Source organism: Ictidomys tridecemlineatus, chromosome 7 (genome assembly GCF_052094955.1).
Source record: "Ictidomys tridecemlineatus isolate mIctTri1 chromosome 7, mIctTri1.hap1, whole genome shotgun sequence".
In the NCBI taxonomy this organism is placed as follows: Eukaryota; Metazoa; Chordata; class Mammalia; order Rodentia; family Sciuridae; genus Ictidomys; species Ictidomys tridecemlineatus.
Genome location: NC_135483.1, coordinates 52,977,153 through 53,002,780, shown reverse-complemented (window position 1 = coordinate 53,002,780; position 25,628 = coordinate 52,977,153). Strand labels below are relative to the sequence as shown.

Genomic DNA, 25,628 nt, shown 5'->3' with positions numbered 1-25,628 from the left:
GTTGCCATCTCTCAAATGGTTTGTGAAATAAGTCCTTTTTAACTGTCATTTCAAATTTTCTGTTGGTTTGATTTTTTTTAATGAACAACAACAACAAAATATTCCTGAACCAGATAATCCTTCTCTGTATGACTAATATAGTTAAAGGCTGGCTACATTAGTAGTCAGCTTCAAGTCCATTTTTGTTAATCTCTCTAATACCTTCTAATAGCAATATGTCATTTAACAATTTGAGGTTTTTCCTAATGATGTTTTGTTTCTTTCTGTTTTGGGTATATCAAATGTCTACAAAATTAGTTAAGTCTTATGCATTAAAATAAATAAGATTCATATGAATGAAAATAAGTTTTAGAAAATTGGTTAATTTCTGTCTGCATTCAAAATGGAGTACATTGGCATGACATTTAAAAGGAAAATAAATCATAAGGAACACTCACAATCAAGAATTTAAAACAGTTGAGCATATTTACTCTGCAAGATATCTATCATAAACCAGCAGGATGACAACTATATGTCCAACCAGAAATGTAACTTTTTGAATCATGCTCTAAGTCAGGCCATGTAACAACTGGGTGATCAGTAAACAAATTTTAAAATTTCTTGCTTTTAACAATTTCTAGAATCAATTTTTAGAACACTAAAGCACTACTTTTTAATTCCCAGAAACCTGGGAAATTATTAGTTAAAACAAATCTGTTGTCCTACTGGCCTACACCTGATTATAAATAGCAGTAAGATATGAGAACACCCCAGGATGCCAAATGGACTTTCTAAATATAGCTTTCCCTTCCTCCAAAGGCTTTGAGAAGAATGCTATCTTTTGTAAAAATTTGGCCTTTATAAAGGGCACACAGCCACTAAGGTCAGAGTCTATTAGATCTAGAAAATATTTGAAATATTTCCTTAGTCTGGGAACCACATTTTGGAGGCATGAAAACTGAAGCCAGCATTAGCTGTAGTGTTATTTAAATTTTACTTTTTTTGTAACTCACTTTGAAATGTTATTTATATATTAAAAATTGATGAGAATCTTTTACTTTCTTCAAATGACTCTGCATGCATTTATAGTATTTTACTATTAAATTACTGTATAGTGAAGAGTACACAAAGACATTATAATAAAGGAGATAAAAGTTGAGTTCAATAAGCTGGGGAATAGAGATGTCAAACCTTAAGGGAAGATGGGGGGTGGGGGAAGGAAACAGAAATTTAATTTGTTCTAAATAAAAATGAGTCGCAAGTTAGATAATATTTGGATAGCCCTAATACAACATAGCATTTCTTAACTTTAATTCTAGGGAAACTTCTGTTGTTTGCCTTGTTGCAGACTAGGGAGTGAACAAGATTTTTGTGTTTTGTGTTTTATCATTTCATGTTATTTCCTAAAAATTTTTACAAGACTTTTTTTTTTAAATAAATAACTCAAAAGTCTTGTCTTTAACTTTTCCCTGCCTGTTTGTACTTTAATAAGCTGGTACACCATACATCACTTATACATGCAGTTGAACATGCCTCTCCATTTAGTACTATATGGAAGTATAACCAAGCATGGCTCAAATTGTATATCTGAAACCTGTTTTATTCTGAAACATTGATCAAATGCATATTCTATGTATTTATAGAGGTTTTGTATTATGAAAATATTAAAAGTCTTTGTGAATTAAAGAAGTTGGTGTCTGTTCCTATGTATCAATGAAGGCCTGGAAGATATCATAAGCACCAGGCCTTCTAATTATCACTGAGATGATTCTGGTTGACACAAAACATTATGGGAATTAGATATAGATATTAGTGACTCATAAAGATAAAATAAAATCTTCTAGTTATGTTATACCACAAGGTTATAAATTCAAGAATGTTTATTTTCAAGTATTTACTTGTTCCTTATATTGTGCATAAAGCCCTTTCTGAAATTTATAGGGCAAACTAGAAAAACGAATTTTACTCTTAACTAATTGATACCGTTGTTAATGAAATGTCTCTATTTTGAGATATTTTGACTTCTCAGTTCACTGTAACTTTATTAGATAAGTTGTACAGTACTTGTTAATACCAGCATTTAGCATTTTAAAAGTTTCTTGAATGTTCCCCATAATAGAATAGAGTTGTAATGATAATAATAGTCAATAGTAAGAGGCTCAGTATTAATAGTGAAGTGACTTTTCTTTCTTTCTTTGTACTGAGGATTTACTCACTGGCACTTTGCCACTAAGCTACATGTCCAGACTTTAAATAATAATAATAATTATTATTATTATTATTTAATTTTGACACAGGGTTTTACTAAGTTGTTTAGAGCTTCCCTAAATTGCTAACATTGTACTTGAATTTGCAATACTTCTCTTGGGTTGCTGGGATTACAGGAAGGAGTATGCCACACCTGGCTAGTGTAATGATTTTGATAATCTATAGTATGTCATGATTTTCCCAGACAACAGCATGACTCTTGATCAAAGTAAACATATTTATTATTAATATTTTTACATTATATTTTTATTTAATTAATATACTGATTTTTACTTCATCTTATCATTTATATTTTAAATATTTCATTTAGTAGATTATCTTATTTGAAAGTGTCTTTTGACTTATATATCCATTACATGTCATATATACAGATAAATATCTCCATGGCCCATAAAGAATTTTTTAATTAGATGTAAATTTGTTTATTTTGTGTTGTTTTTTCAGCATTTCTTCTTCTCTGAACCTATTTCACTATTTTTAAAAAAAGGTCTGAAAGGTTTAACAATAGTATTTTAAGGCAAATATGTGAAGAAATTTTGAAATAACATAACAAAGGCAGAGAAGATATTAACCATTGTATTAAAAATATTCTATTAATTGAAAAATTAATAATTATAGCATTGAAACATATAGTAAAGGTGGAAAACATTCATTACAATACTGAGCAGTGACATTTTCAGTAGTCAAGGACAATAAATACTTTATAGGAAACTAGCATCTGCAAAGCAGATAAATTGGCAATGATTATACATATATTTGAAATATGTTGAAACAGTCATAGCAACAGTTTTTGGCTGAAAAGAGGCATATAGTAGTGTTTAAACATTATTTCAATTGAAATAGATATTTCGATAACATACAGAAAATATTTACTTGCAGAAAAAGTAATTAGCATGTGTGTGAAATGTGTTTCATTAATGCATTTTCACTTATTCAGAAAGGAAAAGGTCATTGAATTAAATTTAAATGTAGAATTGTGATATCTTAAAGTGCCATTCTTAGACTTATCATATTGCTGTTCCTTTTGCATACATCAAATAATAACTGCCCTCAGTGTTGTTGTGGCTCAACAGTAGAGCACTTGCCTACTATTGTGAAGCACTGGGTTCAATCCTCAGCACCACATGAAAATAAATAAAATAAAAGTATTGTATCTACCTGCAACTAAAAAATATTTTTAAAAAACATTGCCCTCTTGTTTATCCAAGTTAGAATTCTAGAAGCAACCCAAGATTCTCATTCTAGAGTCCCCCACCCACATTGTTCCCACTCAGTAAGACTGTAATTCCTGACACTACTGTGCCAGATGGCTCTTTTCTACTCCTGCTCTCACGTTGCCAGGACCTAGCTTCTCTGCCTCAGCCTGCCTATGGAAGTCAACTCTGTTTAACAGTGAGCAGCACTATTTATAAGTCTTCCTCTGTCATAGAGAATTCACTATTGAAAACTCCACACTATATCTTATCAAATATATATAGAAATGTACACAAATCACATATTCAACATAACTTGTAGTAACTATATGAAAGCTGCTTGATATTGTGTTTGAGGTGATATACCAATATTGGTGTTGCAAACATTATTACTTAAATATATTTTTATCTCAGTTCTGCAGGATTTTTTTCATACTTTTGAACCATTTTATTAGGTGTTAAATATATTTTAGGTCTTTCTCAAACTCATATTTCCTAAGGAATGTGTTTACTACCTAATGCTGAACACACCCTCACAGGCATCCAAATATCAGGACCGTCACTAAGTAGATTATAACAAATATGTGGGACTTGGAATGGGAAGTGTTTCTGAAGCAAACAGAAATCAAAGAAGAGATGATGGTGTTAATAAATATGTGCGTGTCAGATGATAATATTAAAAAACAGGTCCTGTAGAGTTTCAAAATATATCATTTTATGGAGTAATTCCTCAAAACAGCATGTGAACTATTCATATTTTTAAAAAGAAATATCACTGATGCACTATCAACAGAGAGTGAAGTTTAATAGACCTATAACAAGTGCTGGAAAATGGTAACTGCTTGTGTAAGCACTTAATTTACCTATTAGCTTCATAACTTAAGGTTTCTAAAATGTTTCATCTGTAAGACTGAAATAATGAGAATACTATTGTGGTAGAGTCATTAAGAAATTTAAATTATTCCCATATACTTATTAGTGTTTACATATTGTTTAGATTTTTGTTATTGTTATGATTCAAAACACACTAATAAACAATCACTGTTTCATTATTCTTGTGGTCATTATCAAATGTTGGAACAGTCCAAAAAGCTTGAGCTTGATTAGACCCTTCATTGTGATTTTTTTAAAAAAACTGGCTTATTGGTGCTTTATAGTTATATTATAGTTTATAGTTACTATTATGTAATAGTGGAGTCTCTTCGTGATGTAAAGATAGAAAACTGAATAATGAATTATTTTGCAAAAAAAATGTTTCAGGGTTTTAACATCTTTTCAAAAGCTAAATATTTATTTGACATAGAGGAAAAATTCTTAGTTTAATGAGAAGGTATGGATTTTAAAAGTATCTTCCCTACATGGACTCATACAGAGCCAGTAAAGGAGAAGTCAAGTTAAAGGATTTAGAAAGTAATAAATAACAAAGGACTGCCAACCTCAGGCTCTTAATTCTTTTGTGAATTTGATGGAATAAACCCACATTCTAATTCTGAGATCAGTACTGCCACTGGATATGTAAGACATTGGTCAAGTCAATTAGCCTCTCTCTGTTTTAGTTTCTTCATTTGTAATATACATGTCACTTGCCAATCAGCAGTATGTCTACAACTGACTGTCCCAGCAGGGGTATTACAAAGATTAGTTGATAAATTATTTAAAAGCCCTATAAAATATTAAATAAATGATGTTAAAAAGCCCTACATGAGGACAGAACAAATTATTCCATGCATTAATTTGCAACTTTACTCATATACATTTGATTTTTAAAAAACTTTACAAAAGTAGCTCTCAATAAATTGAAAATGGAGTAGATTTATTAGGAATTCTGTAGTGTCTTCTATTGCTGTGGTTATTTTTTCTTACTTCTTCCTTTATAATCAGGAATATACTAAAGAAAAATACTTCCAATGTTTAAAATGATGAAGTCTCTTATTAGACAGGAAAACAGGCTCAATAAAAATAAGGACACATGCTTTCTCAACTAAGTTTTGCTACAAACAGTGTGACCTTGAAAAACTACATAACCAAAGGTTATGTTCTTAAGTTCAAGAACAAATATACAAAACACATTTGTATGTAAGAAAAATATACAAAATTTTTGCCCAAAATTGAGAGGGATTCAGAAAAAAAAAAACAAAAAACTTCACATTGCAAGGAAAACGTAACAGAGGAAAAGGATCAACTGAAAACAATTCTCACATAATACAGAATTAAATAAATACTAATACTGAAGTCACTCAATTTACCTGTAGATAAGGAAGAAAGTTGACCTATAAAGCAGACTTAAAACATGAGAATTTTTATTTTCACTGACTGGGGAGAGAACAGCACAAGAAAACCAACCTACAGGAGACCAACAGAGTTACTGCACATTTTGCAATGATTGGACCTCCCTATGGATGGGAGAGAAATTATACAAAAAGAAGCTGAGAAAGTGCATTGGTTTAAACTTCTAAGTGTCATGAAAAATTTTGAACTATGTTTCATGGCTTCTCAAAAATCACTAAAAAGTTTTTGTTATGATTTATTTTTCATAAAGCTAATTCTGACAAAAGCATAAAGGATAAGCTACAGAATATGTTTAGATAAGTGAAGAATGAGTTTAGATAATTGAGTAATTAGCCTACATATCAATCATCAAAAAGAGATAATGAAACAGAATGGAAATGAAGAATATTTAATAAGCACCAAATAGATGGAATTAAACAATGAAATTTTAGAAATGATTGGATGTGAATTATTAGTTAGATGGCATAACCAAAGACAATTCTTAGATTTCTGTCACAGATGGATGAGGAAATAGTGATAATATCAACTAAAAATAATGAAAAGAATGAATAGCTTTAGGGGTAAAGAAGAGAGACAGAGCTAGAGAGTTCATTTTAACATACTGAATTAGAGATTTAAAGAATATCCATGGGGGAAGATCCAATAAACAGTAAAATTTGTGAAGTGGAACTTCAGAAAAACATCAGGCCTTAAAATTATATATTTGTGTGTCTTCAATATACTGGTGGCAGTTAAAGCTAATAGTGACATTAACTCTCAAACGAAACAGACACACAAAAGGACTTACTTGAGATGACCTTGTATTTTTGCTAAACAAAAAAAAAAAAGAGGATAAAGAATCCTTAAGAGGTAGGTAGAGGAAAGAGCAAGAAACACAAGAAGATTATGGGAAAACCAAAAGAGTGCAGTAGCTGTGGAAGCCCAGGTAGAAGAACATTTCAGAAAGAAATGAACAACATTTTAAAATGCTATATGCAATTTACATGGTTGGCTATTGTGAAAATACAATTGAGTTTGTTGATAAATCAGTAATGATTTTTCTTTGAAAAAACAATTCCAGTAAATTGATAGATTTAATGCAAAAATAAATAAATTAAGGCCATGTAGAGGAAGCAGGCAAAAATTCCAACTCTTTTGCCTGTAAATTTAGGGAGGGAATAAAAGAAAAAGAAATGAGTATATTATAGAACATATAGAAGTGATTATATGTTGAACATATAGAACATATAGAGTTGAATGTACATTGAATATAGGGTCGAAAATGAATAGGAAAAGAAGAGCTCAAACTATCTCTGTTTGCCAGCAACATGAATCTATATTTAGAACACCCAAAAAAAAACTCCACAAGTAAACTTCTAGAACTCATAAAGGAATTCAGTAAAGTAGCAGGATACAAAACCAACACCCATAAATTGCATTCCTATACTCCAATGATGAATGGGAAATTAGGAAAACCATCCCATTCACAATTGCTTCCAAAAAAGATAAATACGTAGGAATCCATCTAACAAAAGAGGAGAAGAATCTGCACAATGAAAGATACAGAACACTAAAGAAACTGAAGAAGACCTTAGAAGATGGAAAGACCTTCCATGTTCTTGAATAGGCAGAATCAATATTGTCAAAATGGCCAAACTATGAAAAGTGAAATACAAATTCCATGCAATTCCCATTCAAAATTCCAATAACTTCTTCATAGAAATAGAAAAAGCAGGCATGAAATTCATTTGGAAAAATAAGAGTCCAAGAATAGCCAAAGCAATCCTTAATGAGAAATACAAAGAAGGAAGCATCATAATAGCAGATTTTAAATTATACTACAGAGCTATAGTAACAAAACATAGTATTGGCACTAAACTAGGCAAGAAGACCAATGGAACAGAATAGAAGAAACAGAGACAAACCTACATAAATTTACCTCATATTTGACAAAGGCACTAAAAACACACTCTGGAGAAAAGACAGCCAGCCTCTTCAACAAAAGGTGCTTGGAAAACTGGAAATCCATATTTAATAGGATGAAAGTTAATCCCTATCTCTCACCCTGTGCAAAAATCAATTCTAAGTAGATCAAAGACCTAGGAGTTAGACCAAAAACCCTGCATCCTATTAGAAGAAAAGGTAGGATCAACTCTTCAGTATATTGGCAGAGGAACTGACTTTCTGATCAAGACACCTAAAGCATAAGAAATAAAATTTAAAAATCAATAAATGGGATGGCATCAAACTAAAAAGCTTGTTTACAGCAAAAGAAAACATCAAGCGTGTGAAGAGAGAACCTTTAGAATGGGAGAAAATCTTTGCCATTTGCACCTCAGACAGGGAATTAATTTCCAGGATATACAAAAAACTCAAAAAGCTTAACACCAAAAAACAAACAAACAAACAAATAACCCAAACAAAGGTTGGCAAAGGAAATGAACAGACCCGAGTCAAAAGAAGAAATATAATCAATCAATATATGAAAAAAATGTTCAACATCTCTAGCAATTAGGGAAATGCAAATTAAAACTACAATGAGAATTCATCTCACTCCAGAATGACAATTACCAAGAACAGAGGTAACAACAAATTTGGTGAGGATGGGAGGAAAAAGAACACTCATACGTTGTGGTTGTGACTGTATATTGGTGCAACCCCTCTAGAAAGCAGTATGGGTCTTCCTCAAAAACATAGGAATGGAACCATCATTTGACCCAGTTTCCCACTCCTTTGCCTATATCCAAAAGATTTAAAATCAGCATATCACAATTGCACAGTCACATCAATGTTTGTATCAGCACAATTCACAATAGCTAAGCTATGAAACCAACCTAGGTGCCTTTCAACAGATGAATGGATAAAGAAATTTTGGTATATATACACAATGTAATATTATTCCACCATAAATAAAAATGACTTTATGCTATTTTCCATCAAATGGAGGGATCTGGAGAATATCATGCTAAGTGAAATAAATCCCAAGAAACAGAAGGTTGAATATTTTCGGTGATATGTGGAAGCTAAACCACAATAAACGAGGGGAAGGGAAAAATAAAAGTTCATTAGATTAGACAAAGGGGAAAGAAAGGAAGGGAAGGGCAGACAGGAATAGGAAAATGGTAGAATAAATCTAAAATAATTTTCCTGTGTACACATATGAAATTACCTTGGTAAACCCCACCATAGTGCCCACCTACAAGAATGGGATCCTAATTAGAATAAGCTATATCCTGTGCTTGTATAATTTTATCAAAATGGATTCTTCTGTCATGTATAACTAAGAAGAACCAATAAGATAAAATTAAAAAAAAAACAAACCAAACTCTCCAGCTCTTTTCCTGCATGCTTGGGAGTAAACAAAAGAAAAAGAAATGAGTATATTATAGAACATACAGGTTGAAAGATGAGAGCTTTTATAACAGGGAAGATGTAAGAATGTTATAGGCATTCAAGAAGTAGCTAGGCAAAAGATGAGAGTCTAGAAACAGGAGGAAGAATCTACGGAACAAGAATGGGAGAAAAAAGGGAATCAAGAAAAGCAGTCAGATCAGGTAGGGTGTTCACCTGTAATCCCAGAAACTTGGAAGGCTGAGACAATAGTAAAAAGGGCTGGCGATGTTGCTCACTGGTAAAGTGTTTCTGGGTTCAATCCCCAGTACTGAGAGAGAGAGAGAGAAAGAGAGAGAGAGAGAGAGAGAGAGAGAGAGAGAGAGAGAGAGAGAGAGAGAGAGAGAGAGGGAAAGGAGAAGGAGGAGGAGGAGGAGGAGAGAGCTAGAGATGTAGCTAGCATGCTAGACCCTAGGTGCGGTCTCCAGTACCACCTAAAACAAAATGAGAGAGAAACAAGTCCAATCAGGTATTAATGTTGGTCAAAATAATCTTGAATGCAGAGATGGGGGATATCTTTTTATGTGTGTGTTAATGAAAAAAGAATTCGTGCAATTTATGTAGAATGACCTTGATTGTCTCCATAAAGCTGTTTGGCAAGTAAGAAGAAAGAAAGCAAAATACAAATAAGGTTTAGGAAGCAAAGAAGAAAAGAAATAGCTGCTGTAAGGAATGGCAAAAGGGTATGCCAGAAATAGCTAAGGCATTTATGAGTATCTGTGAGGTCAGTTGTTGCTTAAATAGATAGTGAAAATATTTCCAAAAAGAAAAATGGTGCTTCTGACTTTATTAACAGTTGCAGACTAAGATTTCTTATTTCCAAGTTTTAATTGACTAAGGATTATATAAGGAAAAGATTTTTATCTAGGCTAAAGAAAATTTCAGAGACAAAATTAAGTAATAATACAATTGACCAACTTATAAATTTTTAAAACCGTAAAAATATATTTATGAAAAGAAAAGTCTGACATTTGCACATATGGTGAAAAAGTATGGTGGGAAAAAATACTGGCATCTTTGTATTATCAGGTTAGTGACAATTAACTCTACTAGTAAGTAATCCATGTGTTCTTTATCACCATACACTCATAGTTAATATTTTTTAAAATATCAGATTTTACCTAAAAATGTATTTGATGAAGCATTAAAAAGGACTAATTTTTTTGACTCTTGACCACTGAGTACACATCTTTTTAATACTCCTTGTGATGAAATGGAAAATCTCATGAAGCACTTCTGCCATGTACCAAAATACATGATTGTATCAAGTAAATCTGTAGGGCTGTTTCTGTTGAGTATTAACACCAGCCTTGTTTTTCATGGAACAACATCTTTACTGGAAAGGACAACTATCAGGAAAACTGCAGTTATTCATGCTTGGACATTTAGCAGGGATTTTCAAAAAAAATGAACAAAGGGAGCTTGTCACTGCAAGGGAAACAAATCCAACACTATTGGTTGCCAATAACAAAATTACAAACAAAAAATTAGCTTTCAAACAAAAATTACAATTTTGGAAAAGTTATTACCTGGCCCTGTGGACTTCTTAATTTCTCAATTCTTGAGGACTTTTCTGACAAGAAAGGCAGCATTACTAACAAAAGTGATACCAAATAATGAAAGAGGTTACCATTTGGAAAATTTACAAAACCCAGTGAAGCAGTATTTTTCAAATAAGCAATTCCTGATATTAAATATATTTTTAATGGATTATAGGTATTATAAATATATTAAGTGTACAATATATTAAACTATTAAATATATAATGTAGTCATATTAATATATTGATACTATGTTTATATATTAAGTATATATTTAATATCAGATATTGCTCATTTGGATAAAAATCCATTCAAAGTGCAAGATAAACAGTGCAAGACAAACATATTGCTCTGGTTCTAGATTCCACATTTTTAAAAAATCCACAATTATCTGAAAAGACTATTAAAATTCTCCTTATTTTTCCAAGCAAAAATTCTGTATGAGGCCAGATTTTCTTCATATACTTCAACTAAAACAATATGTTGAAACAGATTGAATGCAGAAGCAGATTAAGAAACCAGATGTCTCTTATGAAGCCAGACATTTGCAATATTAAGCCAGAGTTGGAAATATAAAACTGTACTATTCTTGTCATTATGTTCTTCATGGTTTAGAAAATATATTTATTTTCATTAAAAATATTTATGTAAACATGTAAAGGTCTTATTTTGGTATCTTTAAATGGCTTTCAGCTTTATCATTTCAAATATGGTAAATAATGGTAGATGTATTCCACATAAATGAAAGCTCACTGATTTTCTGTAATCTTCAAGAATGTAGTGCATATCTGAAACCAAATTAAGAAACTCTGATGTTGACCAAATACTAAGCACACAGCAAACTACTGAAGGGCTTTCAACACACTTACATGATTTCATAAAGTAACAGTCAAGAAGTTATAGAACTGCATTAATATTAGTGGAACAGGAAGAACTTTTTTTCTTTTTAAACCTTTTAAAGAAGTCATACTATTCATGTTAGAGAGAAGTCCTCAGTGTTTGCTGGTGAAATTCTCTCCATTCTTTCTTCCAAGTCTGTGAGTCTCATTTCATGTGTCCCATTTACAGGAGTAAAATTAGCATGTTCTCTAGTCACCATTTGGCTCATGACTCAATGTCACTATAAAAACCATTTTAGCAGCTTCATAGGCCCAGCTTCTACAATACATCGATGTGGAACACTCCGATTTGTTTAATATAGGAGACGTAAGTACATACTTTTATAGACTTTGGGAACCTATCTAAATCTATAAATTATACTAGAGTAAAACCTTCTGGTTTATTTTCTCAAATAATTTGTGTATATGGTATTAGAAAAGATAAAGGGCACAAACAAGGAAAAGACCAACATGAATCATATATTTCAGTCTAGAAATCAATCATACAAAGCAAAAATTCTTAGAGCACAGCATTATGATGCTTCTGTTATTTCAGAGTGAGAAAGTGAGGTTTTTTAAGGGGAAAAAGAAACAGAAAGCTTAGTTCTTATTCATGAATTTTGATTAAAATTTTAAATGTCAATTTTTGAGACTTAAGATTTAAAATTTAATCTAAATTTTGAATAGGTCAGTATTTAAATAATAAAAGGTCTTTTTCCTTCTCCCATCAGAATTTAAATATTACTATAATTGGATATTTTGCATAGTTGGGTAAGAAAAAAAATACCCAGCATATTTCCTTATCTATATCTAACACTAATTTTTTCATGTCTAGAAAGTTCTAATTTTAGCAATGAAAACAGGAAACTCTAGTGAGAAATGAAAGTCCACTTTTTGTTTAGTTTTTATGTTTTTTTCTATTTATTTTTATAAGGTCACAATATATGCTAATTGCTATTTTATTAAACTTCTATCAGTTGCTGACATTTATTTGACTTTTTTTGGAACTTCTTTCTATTATTTGTGTGTGAATATCTGTAAAACATAGATTTTGGGGACAGTTCTCCAGTATTTCAAAACAAAAGTACTTATTAGTCATCTGTATAGTGATATATTTCATGTAAAAGATATTTCTGGATCTCAGGTAGTTGTTATCACTAAATAAAACTGTTATTATTATAAATTATTATATATTATTATTATATATTATAAATTATTATTACTACAATAAGTATAATGGCTACTGTAATTAGAAGCCTGGTACTTAATTTCTGTGTTCCAGGTGTAGAATTGGGTTCACATCAATTTAATAAATATATTTTTAAAATATTCAGGAGAGGGGATGTTCATAGGAATAAGTTCTTCTCACAGTTGTTCATATTTTCTTTTATGCAATCCAAATGAAATTTATGTAAAGTCCATTTAAAAGAAAAGCACAACATACAGTCATATCTTTCATAGTCCCATTTTCCCCTGCATGTGTTCTTAACCTGGGAGTGTACTATGTCAAAATCTATTGTTGATTCCTCTCATAAGTAGAATTGCCACCACTAGAATATTTTAACATTCCCAAATATGCCGATTTCATATCACCACTTTTCTCTGCTTTATTATTGATACTTCATATTATCTTAAAATTATTACAAGCAAAATTAATTAAATAAAACCCCCACATGTATTATTATAGCAGTCTACTGAGAAAAATATTAATAGAACAAAACAAGGACATGAATTACAAAATAAGATCTGGGTTTATGTCATAGTTTTGTGTATGATTCAGAGGTCACTAAAAGTCTTTGAGATGTATTTTCTTTGTCTGAAAAATCAGGACTTTTTTCCCTACTTTATGACATTGTTACCAAATGAGAAATAATTGTACTTTTATTTAAAGCCTATTTCTTGAAATGCCATAAAAAGAGATTAACAGTGGAAATGACTGGAGTTTATTCTTCTACCTTCACCTCCCTTAAAGTATATAAGTATATAAGATATACTTTGCCCATCTGATGTGCATTTTCAGTTGTAAACCTTTAAAGTAACAAATACTAAATACTGTCTTAGTGTTATAGATAATAAAAATATCTTTACAACCAATAGCATTGAATTACTCCAAGGTCAAAAATTTTATTCAAACACCAACTTCCTCATGGAAATAACCGGGTAAAGTAGAAAAAGTAAGATAGAACTTGATAGACCTAAATCCCAGGCAATTATTACTTATGTGAAGATTAGCAGATCACTTGAATTATCTGATTGTGATTCTTCAACTGTAAAAATTCTAGATTGACATAGATCAATGTTGAATAATTTAATACAATCAGAAAGCAGGAGAATTTTCTGTGGCTACTGATGAAAGGCAAGTAGTATGTTTCTTTTTCATTTGTCATTTCTAGTCAACATACTTTTATTCAGCATTATTTGCAAGTGACTCTGCTAGGAATTGTGATTGAAATATAAACAAAATGCAATTCCTGTCTTGATAGAGTCTGTAATCTGTCTGGAAGGAGAGGTAACCCTAATGTTGGCTAGAATGTAAGTAACTTGTCCAGGCAAAAATCAGACTCACACAGTTAGAGAAGAATTAGGGAAAAGTGGTAAAAGAAAGACTCTGTTTGGGCTGAATTTTGAGGGCTAAGTCCATTTCAACAAGCAAGTTTGTTGAGTAAAGGCATTTCAGGTGGAGTAAAAGCACCAGCACCAGCAGGAAAACTCTGGAAAAATATTGTGCATTATTCTACAATATACCAAGTATAAGAGTATGGTTGAAGTAAAACAACAAAAGTGGTTCCTAACCAGATCATGGAATGCCTTAAAAGAAATGTTAAAAATTCAGAATGTGTTTTACACATCGTAGGTTAGATTTTGTTGAGTGGGCCAAAGGTCACTCTTGTGGCAGCATGACCAAGTCATGGAGAATCTTGGGGAATGGGAGCACTCAGCCACAGTCCTCCAGTAAGAGCCCCCTGTATTTTACAGAGAATAAATATGAGTGACATCAAATAAAATGATTAACTGGCAAGTGAATAGACGTTGATGTTGAGGGAGAGAGAGAAATGAAAATTTCTACAAACATAGTATGTCATGTTAATGTAAAGTGGGTGATGTCATTAGAGATGGAAGGAAATAAAATCAACAGCACATATTAAAAAGGAAAATCTCAATCCATCCAGAAGAGAAAGAAAATCCACAGACATGTTTGGAAAAGGAGAACTCATAGCAGAAGTCCTTCATCTTTTCAAAAAAAGGAAGACACAGAGTCATATTTTAAACAGTTGGTGTCTTGTGTGTGGACTGGAAAGGGCTGGGAATCCTTCCTGCAGAGAATAAAAAAAGGAAGAGTCAACTGGAGGGGAACAAAAGCATTTCTGCACAAGTGTAGTATATACTAATAATAGAATCAGAACTTTCTAGGTGAGCCAGTTGGCACAATTTTGTGTCTTTTTCTGGCAACACTCAGTCCCCAGTAGTGAGAACAGAGAAAGTATACCGTGGTGTTTTCCCAAGAGTGAAGCGTAGATTGGAAGGCAATCATTACAATAAATCGTAGGAATTTCTTGGTGCTAATAATAAGCTAAAATAACCGATGGGCAACTGACTAATATAATGGTGGACCTAGGTAGACTAAAACTAAAAATATTAATAGGAATTAAAGATGGGATCGGTGTGAAGAACTAATCCATTAAGAAGAAGGAAGGAAGGAAGGAAGGAAGGAAGGAAGGGAGGGAGGGAGGGAGGGAGGGAGGAGGGGGAGGAATGGAGGGAGAGAGGAAAGCTATGGCCAGAGAAGAGAATTTCTAAATTTAGGATTTTAGAAGTGAGGTAGTTCTGAGTATTCATTGTTTAGATACCTTTGCTTGAAGGTATTATCACATTTTGCAGCTGCTTCAGTTTCCTAACAATGTAAGAATAAGGCGCTCAATTGCATTTCTGAAATTCACTCCATGACTTAGTGGCAGAACAAGGACCAGAACCCAAGTTCCAGGTGCTTCACTGTGACAAAATATCTGAGCTAAACAACTTGTACAAAGGAAAAGTTCATTCTGGCTCATGGTTTCTGAAGTTTCAATTCATGTCCTACAGATTCTTTTTCCCTTAGGTCTATGGTACGCCAAATACATCATGGCAGGAGAATGTGGTAGAGGACAACTGCTCACCTTATGACTGAGGCCAAAAGAGAGCAAAAGGAGTGTCAGGGTTCAAATATACCCTTTCAGCGCATGCCTGAAATGATCAAGCTTCCTTTTATTAGGCCCTATGTCCTAAAGGTTCTACCACCTCCCAGTAGCACCACAGCTTGGAACCAAGTTGTTAACAACACATGGTCTTCAGGGGGACATTCAGTATCCAAACTTTAGCAGACTTAAAGTATGTATATCACCAAATTTTTTGTGAAAAATCAGTTTTATTGATTTTGCAGATTCAAACATTTTATTTTAAAGATATCATCAAGAAGATTTGTCATTCCTGTCAAGCTAATGGGGGCAAAGAAGTTGTCTTCCTGGGTTGAAGCAGTATTTTATCACTGGCAGGGATTGCTGCTACATGGTGATAATAAAAAACGAACTATATTAGGTCAATTTCTTTAACATTCATAGACTATGGATAGCACACTTGCTTAATTCTTACCCCCCTATGTTGGTTGAACCACTTCTACTTGACTCTACCTCTGATTCTAAAATCTCTCTGTGACTGAAGACTGGCTAAAATGGCATTAGAAAAAGAGAATTTTATTATCTAAACCAGATATCAACAAAATATGTCATGAAAGCTAAATTTGGCTCTCTGCCTGTTTTTTTATAAATAAAAAAATTAAAAAATGTTTATTACATCTGTGTATTGTCAATGGCTACTTTTACATTATTAGTACAAAATTAAGTAATTGGAATAGAGATCCTATGTTCCACAAAGCCTAAACATTTACTACTAGGCCTTCACACAACAAGCTCCCCAATCTTTGATTTAAATACTTAGCACAAGAATCAAAGCACTCCTTGTTTTGTGAACATGTAAACCATAGTTTCACATTCATATTACAGACCAACAGTTTAATAAGTGTTTCTGTTAAATGTCTACTATTGACTACCATTATATTTACCTATTAATTTTCCTCTTTTTTATAGTCCCTGCTATGTGGATATTTGTTAGCAATGACTGATGTGGAAACTACATATGCAGATTTTATTGCTTCGGGAAGAACAGGTAGAAGAAATGCAATACATGATATCCTGGTTTCCTCTGCAAGTGGCAATAGCAATGAATTAGCCTTGAAATTAGCAGGTCTTGATATCAACAAGACAGGTGAGTCATTTCATATACATTTCTCTATGAACATAGAATGATATGCAGCATTTCACTAAGTAGGACTGAGGCATAAAAAGCCACCTTTGAAAGTAATCCAATAGAAAGAGTTAGAAATAGACTAGGGCAAGATGAAAGTATATGACTACTTTCTGAATCACTCCCACTTTGTTTTTGATGACTTTTCTTTACAGTTTCCCACTCAAATGCAGAGTCTTTACTCTGACTTATTAATATAATTAATAAAACACATGGCTTTTATTTTAATCCTAATTTCTATAAAAGCTCTGTAGTTGCTTATGTAGCACATTTAACAAAGTTGGAGCTCCTACATTAATGATATTGGCCCCTTCTAACTTTACCAGGCAGATATTTAATAGATTCTTAAGTGAGTCTGACGGACTTCAGTTCTAGAATAATTTCAGAAGAAAAGGTCTCAGGACCAGTTTTATTAAGGATGGAAATAAAATAGCTTGTTAAATAAGTAACTCTTAGATAAAAAGGGTTTTTGGTTTTTCTTTCATAATTAAGTGAGCTTGTAAAAAATATCTTATTACTGGACTTTAAATTCTTATCCAAGGAGTTTGACTTCACCAATGACAAACAAAAACAAGTTTAATAATTAAAATTTTTGATAGTCTTACTTTTAAAAGTATTAGAATAAGCTCCCTGTTAGTTTCTCCATCTGTAGCTTTTTCAAATATCAAAACTGAATGTGTTTATTTGAGAAGACTTATGCAAAAAATAACACTTAAAATTGAAAAGAATTCACAATTAAGCCATATTGTTTTGTCTGTGGGAAAGCACTTATCAGTTGCTGATTCCACTTATAACATTCATATGTTTTCACTATTAGAATTTCTCTGACAAAGCCTTCAGTTTGTCAGAAAACTAAGTCTATATATGCGTTAATGAAGCAACTCAGCAACCAAGACCTAAAATACAAATTTTATTCAATGGCTAAATGTCAGTAGGTCACAGATACAACTTTTCAATTTAAGATTAATAATAAAACTTTAACATCACCACTTTGGAATATAAAGACCTTTAATATTTTAGGTTTCATTGCTTCTCTACTATAACGAAACATAGTTACTTCTCAAAGCAGTTCTGAGAAAGACTTTAGAAAACTTATTACAATTTGGTGTCATAAAATGAGTAAATACATTTTTAATTTGTTTTTGAGAATTTGTTCATTTTTTATCATATTTATATTTTCATGTTTACATTAATATTCTATTTTTAATAATTTTAGCCACTCTTAATATTTATGACATTTTTAATCACAATAATTTAACTTCTTCTTTTTTCCCTGAAATTAAGACTTGTTAGTATGAAGACCTTTCTTATTAATTAATCAATATAACATTATTTAAATTATATGAATACTTATAAGTAACAAATGATAATAAGATTTTGTTAATATATAAATAAAATAATTTGACACATATTTAAGTATCTAATTACACAATTTAAAATAAACCAGATATCTTCATGCTGCCAAATGCCTCCTTTTCTAAATGTTTCTACAATGTTAATTGCAATTCCCTAGGTCCTTGCAAAATTTTCTGTTTCTTTTCAAGTCATGAAGTCTAGAACTAAGCAAATTATCAACAGCTACAAAAAAATAACTATATAATATGTAAGCATAAAATATAGAAAAAGAAAAATATATAATTGCAAATTTAATATTGCTGAGAATTCTATGAATTCCTTTGTAATTTCTAAGTGTTCCACTTCATTTTAGTTTATACTCAGTAATATTGCTACCTATGTTTACCTTGGTTTGTTAACAAACATCTATTTGGCTACAGTTTGTTTGCAACATAATGTCCCCTGTCACCTAGAAAGTCCCAGTCCTCATGGGAGTCAAGTTTCTCATCTTCTATTTTATGAAGTCTTTGTTACCCTTAAATATTGTACTATCTTACATCAGCCTCAATTTGATTTTATTCATTTGGTTAACAAGATCTTCTCCTTTTTATCAAATTATTCTTGCATGCTAATCTACACATCTCAGATTCAGGCCATCTGCACATCTTGGAATCCTGTTCATTACTTTAACAATACAAATAGTGTACAAACAATGATAACTAATGCCTGGCCATATCCTTAGTGCAGATTTAAAACAGAATGTGATTTTTATGTAGAAGAACAACTTTATTTTTCCTTAAGGATTTATTGTCACTAGAGATTGGTGAAATGTTTTGTGTGTACCTTCTAAGAGTAAAGAGTAATTAGCTTTAAACTTTATAGCCTAAAGAATGGACCTATGTAATTGTCTTCATTCATTGAATTGTGATAACAGATTGCTAGCATATAATTTGTGTCATGTAACACCCCAAAATATTTTTCCCACCAAGCCATATTGGTCTCTCAGTAACCAAATGACACATTGAGATATATGAATGTTTTGAGTTAAGGAATGCCTACAGCTTGCTTGCAAAGTGAACTAATCTGAAGTGAAAGCATTGTTTAGTTTCAGTGTGTGCAATGTTACTGACTAAGGTTGCTGCTGTAGGTACAGTTATGAGGGGTAGTATTAGAACTGTGCATATATTCTCTAAGGGCAGGCCAGGGGCCACTGTAACTGTAGGAGAAGAGACAGACCAACTGACCTAATGTCCTTTCATTTTCTACCATAACTTTTAATTTAAACTAATGGAATTTCTGATAAATCAGTTGAGTTAATTCTAAGTATTATCAATAATGAAATATAGTTTTTAAATATTTCATCAAATACGACAAACATTAAAAAGTAAATATGTTCCTACTTCTGATATCTGCTTAAAGACAGTACTGACTTCTGCATCCTGTAAAGCTACCTTTAAGTGGCATGACTTGGCCATGATACTTCCTATCTATTTATCAAAAGCATAACTGATTGCTGTTACAGATCTGTAAGCCTTCTGGAAAAGTGAGGCATCAGGAAGATCCCTTCTCCTCTTCAAATCCCATTTGTCGCAATCAAATCAGAAAGATTTCAAACATACTACTCAGAGTAACAGGCATGAGTTTACTGAAGGGAAAGGGATACTCCCGGGGAGAGGGTGTGTGTGGGTCCTCTCAGAAAGAAGAGGAACAGCATGTCTCTCCTACACTTCAGCCCAGAGAAGTTTCCAGATAGTACCACCCAGGTCCACTTCTTGACTTTTGACTGATAGCAGGATGACATCGAACTTTCAAGTCCCCACTGCCATGATAACTCTAGGTCACTTTGGACTATGCTGACTCATTCTAATTGGATACTTAACCATAAATTCTTACAGATTTTATAGTTAAAAGGAATTAGCCTTATCTCCCTGGGTTTGGGGATCTGGTCCATGGAAAGGATCACAAAATTCTTCCCATTCAGAGTAACTTGGTTCATCTTATTGACATTATTTTGGGCCTGCATTTCTCCTGTAGATAACAGGTAGTTTGCTGAGGAATGTGACATATCCTGTCCACTTAGGCCAGGCAGGGCTGCAGGTAAATTGCTTCTTGGAAAAGAAAGCATGTGGGGGTCAGCACAATGGGCCCATTTAATAAAATTATTCCCTTAACCTCATGTTCACATCTGTCCCCTGTCAATCACTAGTAACTCCAAAAATTCAAATATTATTATATTTTTGAGTCATGGTGTCCTAACTTCACAGAATAAGCCAGGCTTTCAAAACGTATGCTACATCCTTAATGGTGAACTCTGACCACCAAGAAAAGGCACTTGTCTGTATGAAGATTTTGACTTCTTTTGTATGTCAGAAGATCCAGTATGACATATTGCGAGTCAGTAAATGTAAAGAGTAGTTTTTATTCTGCCTTCATCCTTTTTTTTCATTTTCTCTTACAGAAGGTGAAGATGATGCACAGCGAAATTCAACAGAACAAAGTGGGGAAGCCCAGGGAGAAGCAGCAAAATCTGAAAGCTAAAGCCCTGCTTTGACCTTTAACAACTCCTGACAATGTGGCAAAATTCCAGGCCTTGCTGGAATGCATTTGTTTCCATGAGTGAAAAGAGGAAAAAGAAAATGGCTGTGCTGTATCACAGGAAACTGCTCATTATGTTAAAAATGGGGGCAGAGGCTGTGGCTGCAGACAGACTTTTCTCTACCTCTGTCATTAGCAATGGTTGAAATCCTGTGGCTTGTGTTTGGATGTCATTTTTGTATGGATCCTTTCACTTGACCATATGATGAAATGCTTGTAGAGAGTAGCACTGACCTAGATGATGATTCCTGTAGCATCTGGCCCCTCACAATGTCAGAGGATTTAATTGTGTCTAATTGGAAAGGGTTGGTTGAACCCAGAGTTTAAACATCTCTGGATCAAGTATTCACCCAGTAAAAGAACCATCTAGAAAGCACCGTTTTTAGCATTATGTATCTGTGTGTTACTGCTGTGTTCTTTACACTGTTTTGTATTGTACAATATAGATGCTCAGCACTGCCCCCTTCTTTGATTGCTTATGAAAAACAAAAGTGATGTACATTACTGTGAATTTTTATACCACTCATTTTTAAAAGGGCTGCCTGGCTTTTTTGTTTGTTTGTTTGTTTTTGTTTTTAATTTTTCATAGTGTGGTGGTGTGCACAGGACAGAACACACTTTTTAATAACATAATCTTTCCCTTCCTTCATTGTGTATTGATGAATTAAGCTGTAACAGTTTCATCAAGACTCATTTGCTTTATTATACAGGCATTTGAAAATATCCACCAATGTGAATATTCCTGAATTCAGTCTGTTTGGAGACTGCACAGACTGGAATTCAATCTGTCAAGTTGTTCTAGTCCTTCCCAATTAGGGGCCTTCTCCCAACCAATGTTGTTAATTTTACTTGGAGAATTGAGAATGTACAAAAGAAAAGCCAAGATAATACCAAGAACTGGAAAATTTGTTCTGTGGAATCAAATGTCTCACAATGTTGTACATTACTATTTAAATTTGGAGAAAAACTTATCTCCACCAGGCTGAAAAGGATGGAGAAAGTGATCTCCTTGCAATCATGTGGACACCAATCACAAAAGTAAAGCCCTTGTGTTGTGTCTTTCATATCTTTTTCCAGCCCTCTCAGATCCAAATGTTATTATGCACTTTTTAATGTTTGTAAACTTTTACTAATAATTAGTTTGAATTGCATTCTGATACAGTAATTATCACCATTAGATGCTAACAAAATTTTCACTAATACTGTTGATAGCCTATGCTGTGTTTTGACATCATGGTTCTTTTATGGAAAGTTTCTGTGACCTGTGTAATCTTTCTGGTCAGTATTATGAAGTCATTTGTCAGTGGTAATAAATAAGGAACCAGTAATATGCCAATGGCTCATGAGTTACTGGACAAATAGCAGACATCAGGAGTCTCTTTACAATTAAGATCCCACTAAGCTGTCCTCAAGGGCTTAGGCACAGTTCCAGCTACAGTAGGTAGTAAATCAGCATTTTAACAGGTAATCTATGTAGTTGTGCTAGGAACTCAGCCTTTCTCTGTAGGTAGGGACAGATTGAAAGGTAAGTCTGCTCACATTTCCCTTTACAGTCATCTTCACTGAATGAGATAAGGGTATGAGTCTCATTATCTTATCCATTAGTTATTACCACACAAAAGAAAGTTAACAATTTAAGTCTTCTAGAAGACAGATTAAATTTTAGGTTACTTCCTTCTATAAAACCCATCAGAGGCCAAAATATCTGGTGAAAATTTAAACAAATCTATCTATTAATATACTCACAAGTGTGAACAGAAGTTTCTGGGACTATTTTAGACTATCTCTGGTAGTCTGTTTCAAGTACCAACCCACATAATTGGTTTTTGATGTCCTCATTTACTATCCTGATGGCTTTCTTGTGGAATTTAAATTTCTCTTCTTCCTTAAAGTTGTAGAATTCCAAACTGATTTCATGTGATTGCTTTGCAAAGTTTAAAATCAGTGCTGAGTATATGTGGAATGTTTATATTCCTATGTGATATACTATTATTAATGCATGTGATGCCATGCGTGTCTTTGAATATATATAAATAGTGCTCGAATGCAAAGTCATATGGAGCTTCATTTGAGTTTGAACACTTACTGCTACTTTGTCTGCTATATTCAAACTCAGAGACATTCCCAAGCTGGGAAGATAAAAATTGACTTTCCAAAACATTCACATCCTTTAAATTTTGTTTAGCAAAAGTACACTGTATCTTCCAAATTTTATTTTAATATTTTTAGTTTGCAAGCCAATAATATGAATGGATCTGAATTTGAGGAGAGGAAGAAAAGATAGGAAACCAAAGGAATTATTTGACAACAGGCACTGGATATCTATTAACTGGCCATTCCTATACTTATCTATTTCCCACATGTTCTCCCATTTATTCCTCAAACAATTCAATTTTAGAGTGGTATCTTTATTTCATTTCACATAGTAGCACTCAATAAGGTATAACTTTTCCAACCTTAAAAAGTGAATAAGTGATAAATTAATATTTGAGTCCATTTGTCTGTGTCCAAGGAACTCTCTATGGCAAATGCCATAATATTAAAAATAGTTAAAGAATATATTTATCTGTAGGTAAGTTCTGGAGAAGGACTTGCACTGCCTCCATTGTTTAGAAAAGAAAACTGAGTACCAAAAAGGGGAACTGCCTTTCTCAAAGTCACCTAAATTGGTAATGATAAAGATGTAACTAGATTATAGAAAGCATACTTCAAAAAAAAGAGTTGATTACAACTTATTTTACAGAGTATACTTCACAGAAGGTATATTTCTGACATGTGGTCTGTAAATTTAGCATTTTTATATTTCTTATGCCAAATGCTACTAATTTTAATTGCCCAGAATCACAATATTTCAGTTTGACTCATTTGCAACAAGTATGAATGTGTCAAACTTATTTTTTATCAATTGTAAACACCCAATGCTGACACAATTTTATCCTATGTTCATACAAATGCTTTTTCCAATCAATGACAGAAATTTCAGCCTCTGATTCTTAGACCAGTACCCCCAGAGCAGCACACTGTACCTGCCCTACACCTGAGATTTACTCAGATATGATGGCAATGTATCATTTTAGAAGATGAATGATATTGCTATTTTCCCTGAAAGAAGTAATAATGGGTAAAGAAATGCTGGGCAGGACTGGCTGGGCAGGAAAGCTTCTGAGTGAAACCTGTAGTAGCAAAGAGAAAATGTATAGTAATCAAGTGAAAACAGGAAAGGACTTGTGGTTTATGATGTCTTAGAATACCCTAAATTGTTCTTTAAGTAAAAGAGTGGCAGTCTCTGCAGTCAATCGTGAGCTTGTATGACTTTTGTATTTAGCAATGTTGCATGCTCACATAATTGATATTAAAGGTAACACATTTTTCTGAAATGTAGTCTATTAAGAGTGTTTATTGAACACATTCTATTGTACTTGGTGCTAGGGAAAGTGCTGCAGGTGATATAGGAGAAATCCAAAACCTCAGCCATCCTGCAGAGGATGTATATATCCTTCTAGGTATGCTTTCCTGACTTTTTCTTCAGTAATATTCATTTCCATTACACTCCGGCAGCCTACTTCTTGGACTTAGTCATCTACCAGAACTATTTCAGCTCTTGGAACTGAAGCCCCAACATCAGACCTATAGTTCTTTTTTGCTCATCTGCAGGGAGGTAATTTCCAATCAAGAGAAAACTGGGTTTTTATCAGGATCCCCTGAAAATTGTTATAACATCCATCCTTTACCCACACGCTCATAAACACATTCACATTTCCCTTAAAATAAATCTCTACATGACTTTAATAACTTTTTCCCTCCCACCTACACCTCCACCACTCAAGAGCCTCTGATGGAGAAGAAATTCAAGGCTCCCATACACCCACCCTGCCTACTCTATTACAAGGCTTACAAATGAGTCAGCAACAAAATGCAGTCCTCACAGAAACCCGTGTTTTATTGCATTAAGGATACCATTTTGGGGTAGAGGAGCAAAGAAAATTTGACCTATTTTCTCTTTGTTATATTATTTTTATTACATATGGGCAGTAAAGGACAAACAGACCAAAGTGGGATTTAAGAGAAGCAGGTTTTGTTTTGTTTTAAATCATGAGATATATTACTCATCTATTTACTGTTTATTTTGCGGTACTGGGAATTGAAAACAGGGTTGCTTTACCACTGAGTTACATCCCCAGTCCTTTTTTATTTCTTATCTTGACCAGCAGAGGCTAGTCTCCAACTTGAGATCCTCCTGCCTCAGCCTCCACAGTCCCTGGATTATAAGCATGCACCACCACATTTGGGGCTAAGCAAGTTCTTAAACCAGAAAAGGGATGTAAATCTTTAAGTTCACCTTATTCCACTCACAAGAATAAAACATTACCTAAGAATATGAAGCAAATGTAATGTGAGCCAGTGAAACAAGCTGCAGAAATGCTAGGGTCTTCTGGGTATTTCTTACATCAGTCTTGTTGAGGATGTAGTCATTCTGACCATCTCTTACTATAAAGTCAAAATGAACAAAACTCTGACCATAACCCACTAAATTTCTAATTTGTACCACAACTCTTTTTATGACCATATCAAGATAATCATTTCCTCAGCAACTTTCCTCCTACTCTATAATCCATTATTAATTTTTTGCCTCAGTGCTCTGGAGTCACTTTATTGTCTCGCTGTCGTCTCTGCCCAAAATAAAACCAGGCAAATTATCTCCCTTATCCTTATTTGCCTCTGGATGGCTGTAAAAAGTTTATAGCAATGCTTATTCATTGCTTGCAACCTCAGTTTAGACTTGAGTGCTGCACAGCTTTCTCTTCATGTCTATAGGGAAAGAGGAAGCTTCTTACTTCCTGGCC

General features: G+C 33.0%; 1 protein-coding gene across 3 annotated transcripts in view; it reads left to right on the top strand.

Moving 5' to 3' along the window:
- The window catches only part of Pkia (cAMP-dependent protein kinase inhibitor alpha), a 93,078-nt gene extending 68,917 nt beyond the window's left edge, over positions 1-24,161 (top strand). For all 3 annotated transcript variants that reach the window (XM_005338044.4, XM_078016995.1, XM_078016994.1), the window contains exons 3-4: positions 16,638-16,815; positions 20,648-24,161. In XM_005338044.4, coding sequence (XP_005338101.1) covers positions 16,665-16,815; positions 20,648-20,727 — 231 coding nt within the window. In that variant the 5' untranslated portion in view covers positions 16,638-16,664 and the 3' untranslated portion in view covers positions 20,728-24,161. The remainder of the gene's footprint in view (positions 1-16,637; positions 16,816-20,647) is intronic.
- Positions 24,162-25,628: the final 1,467 nt, after the last annotated feature.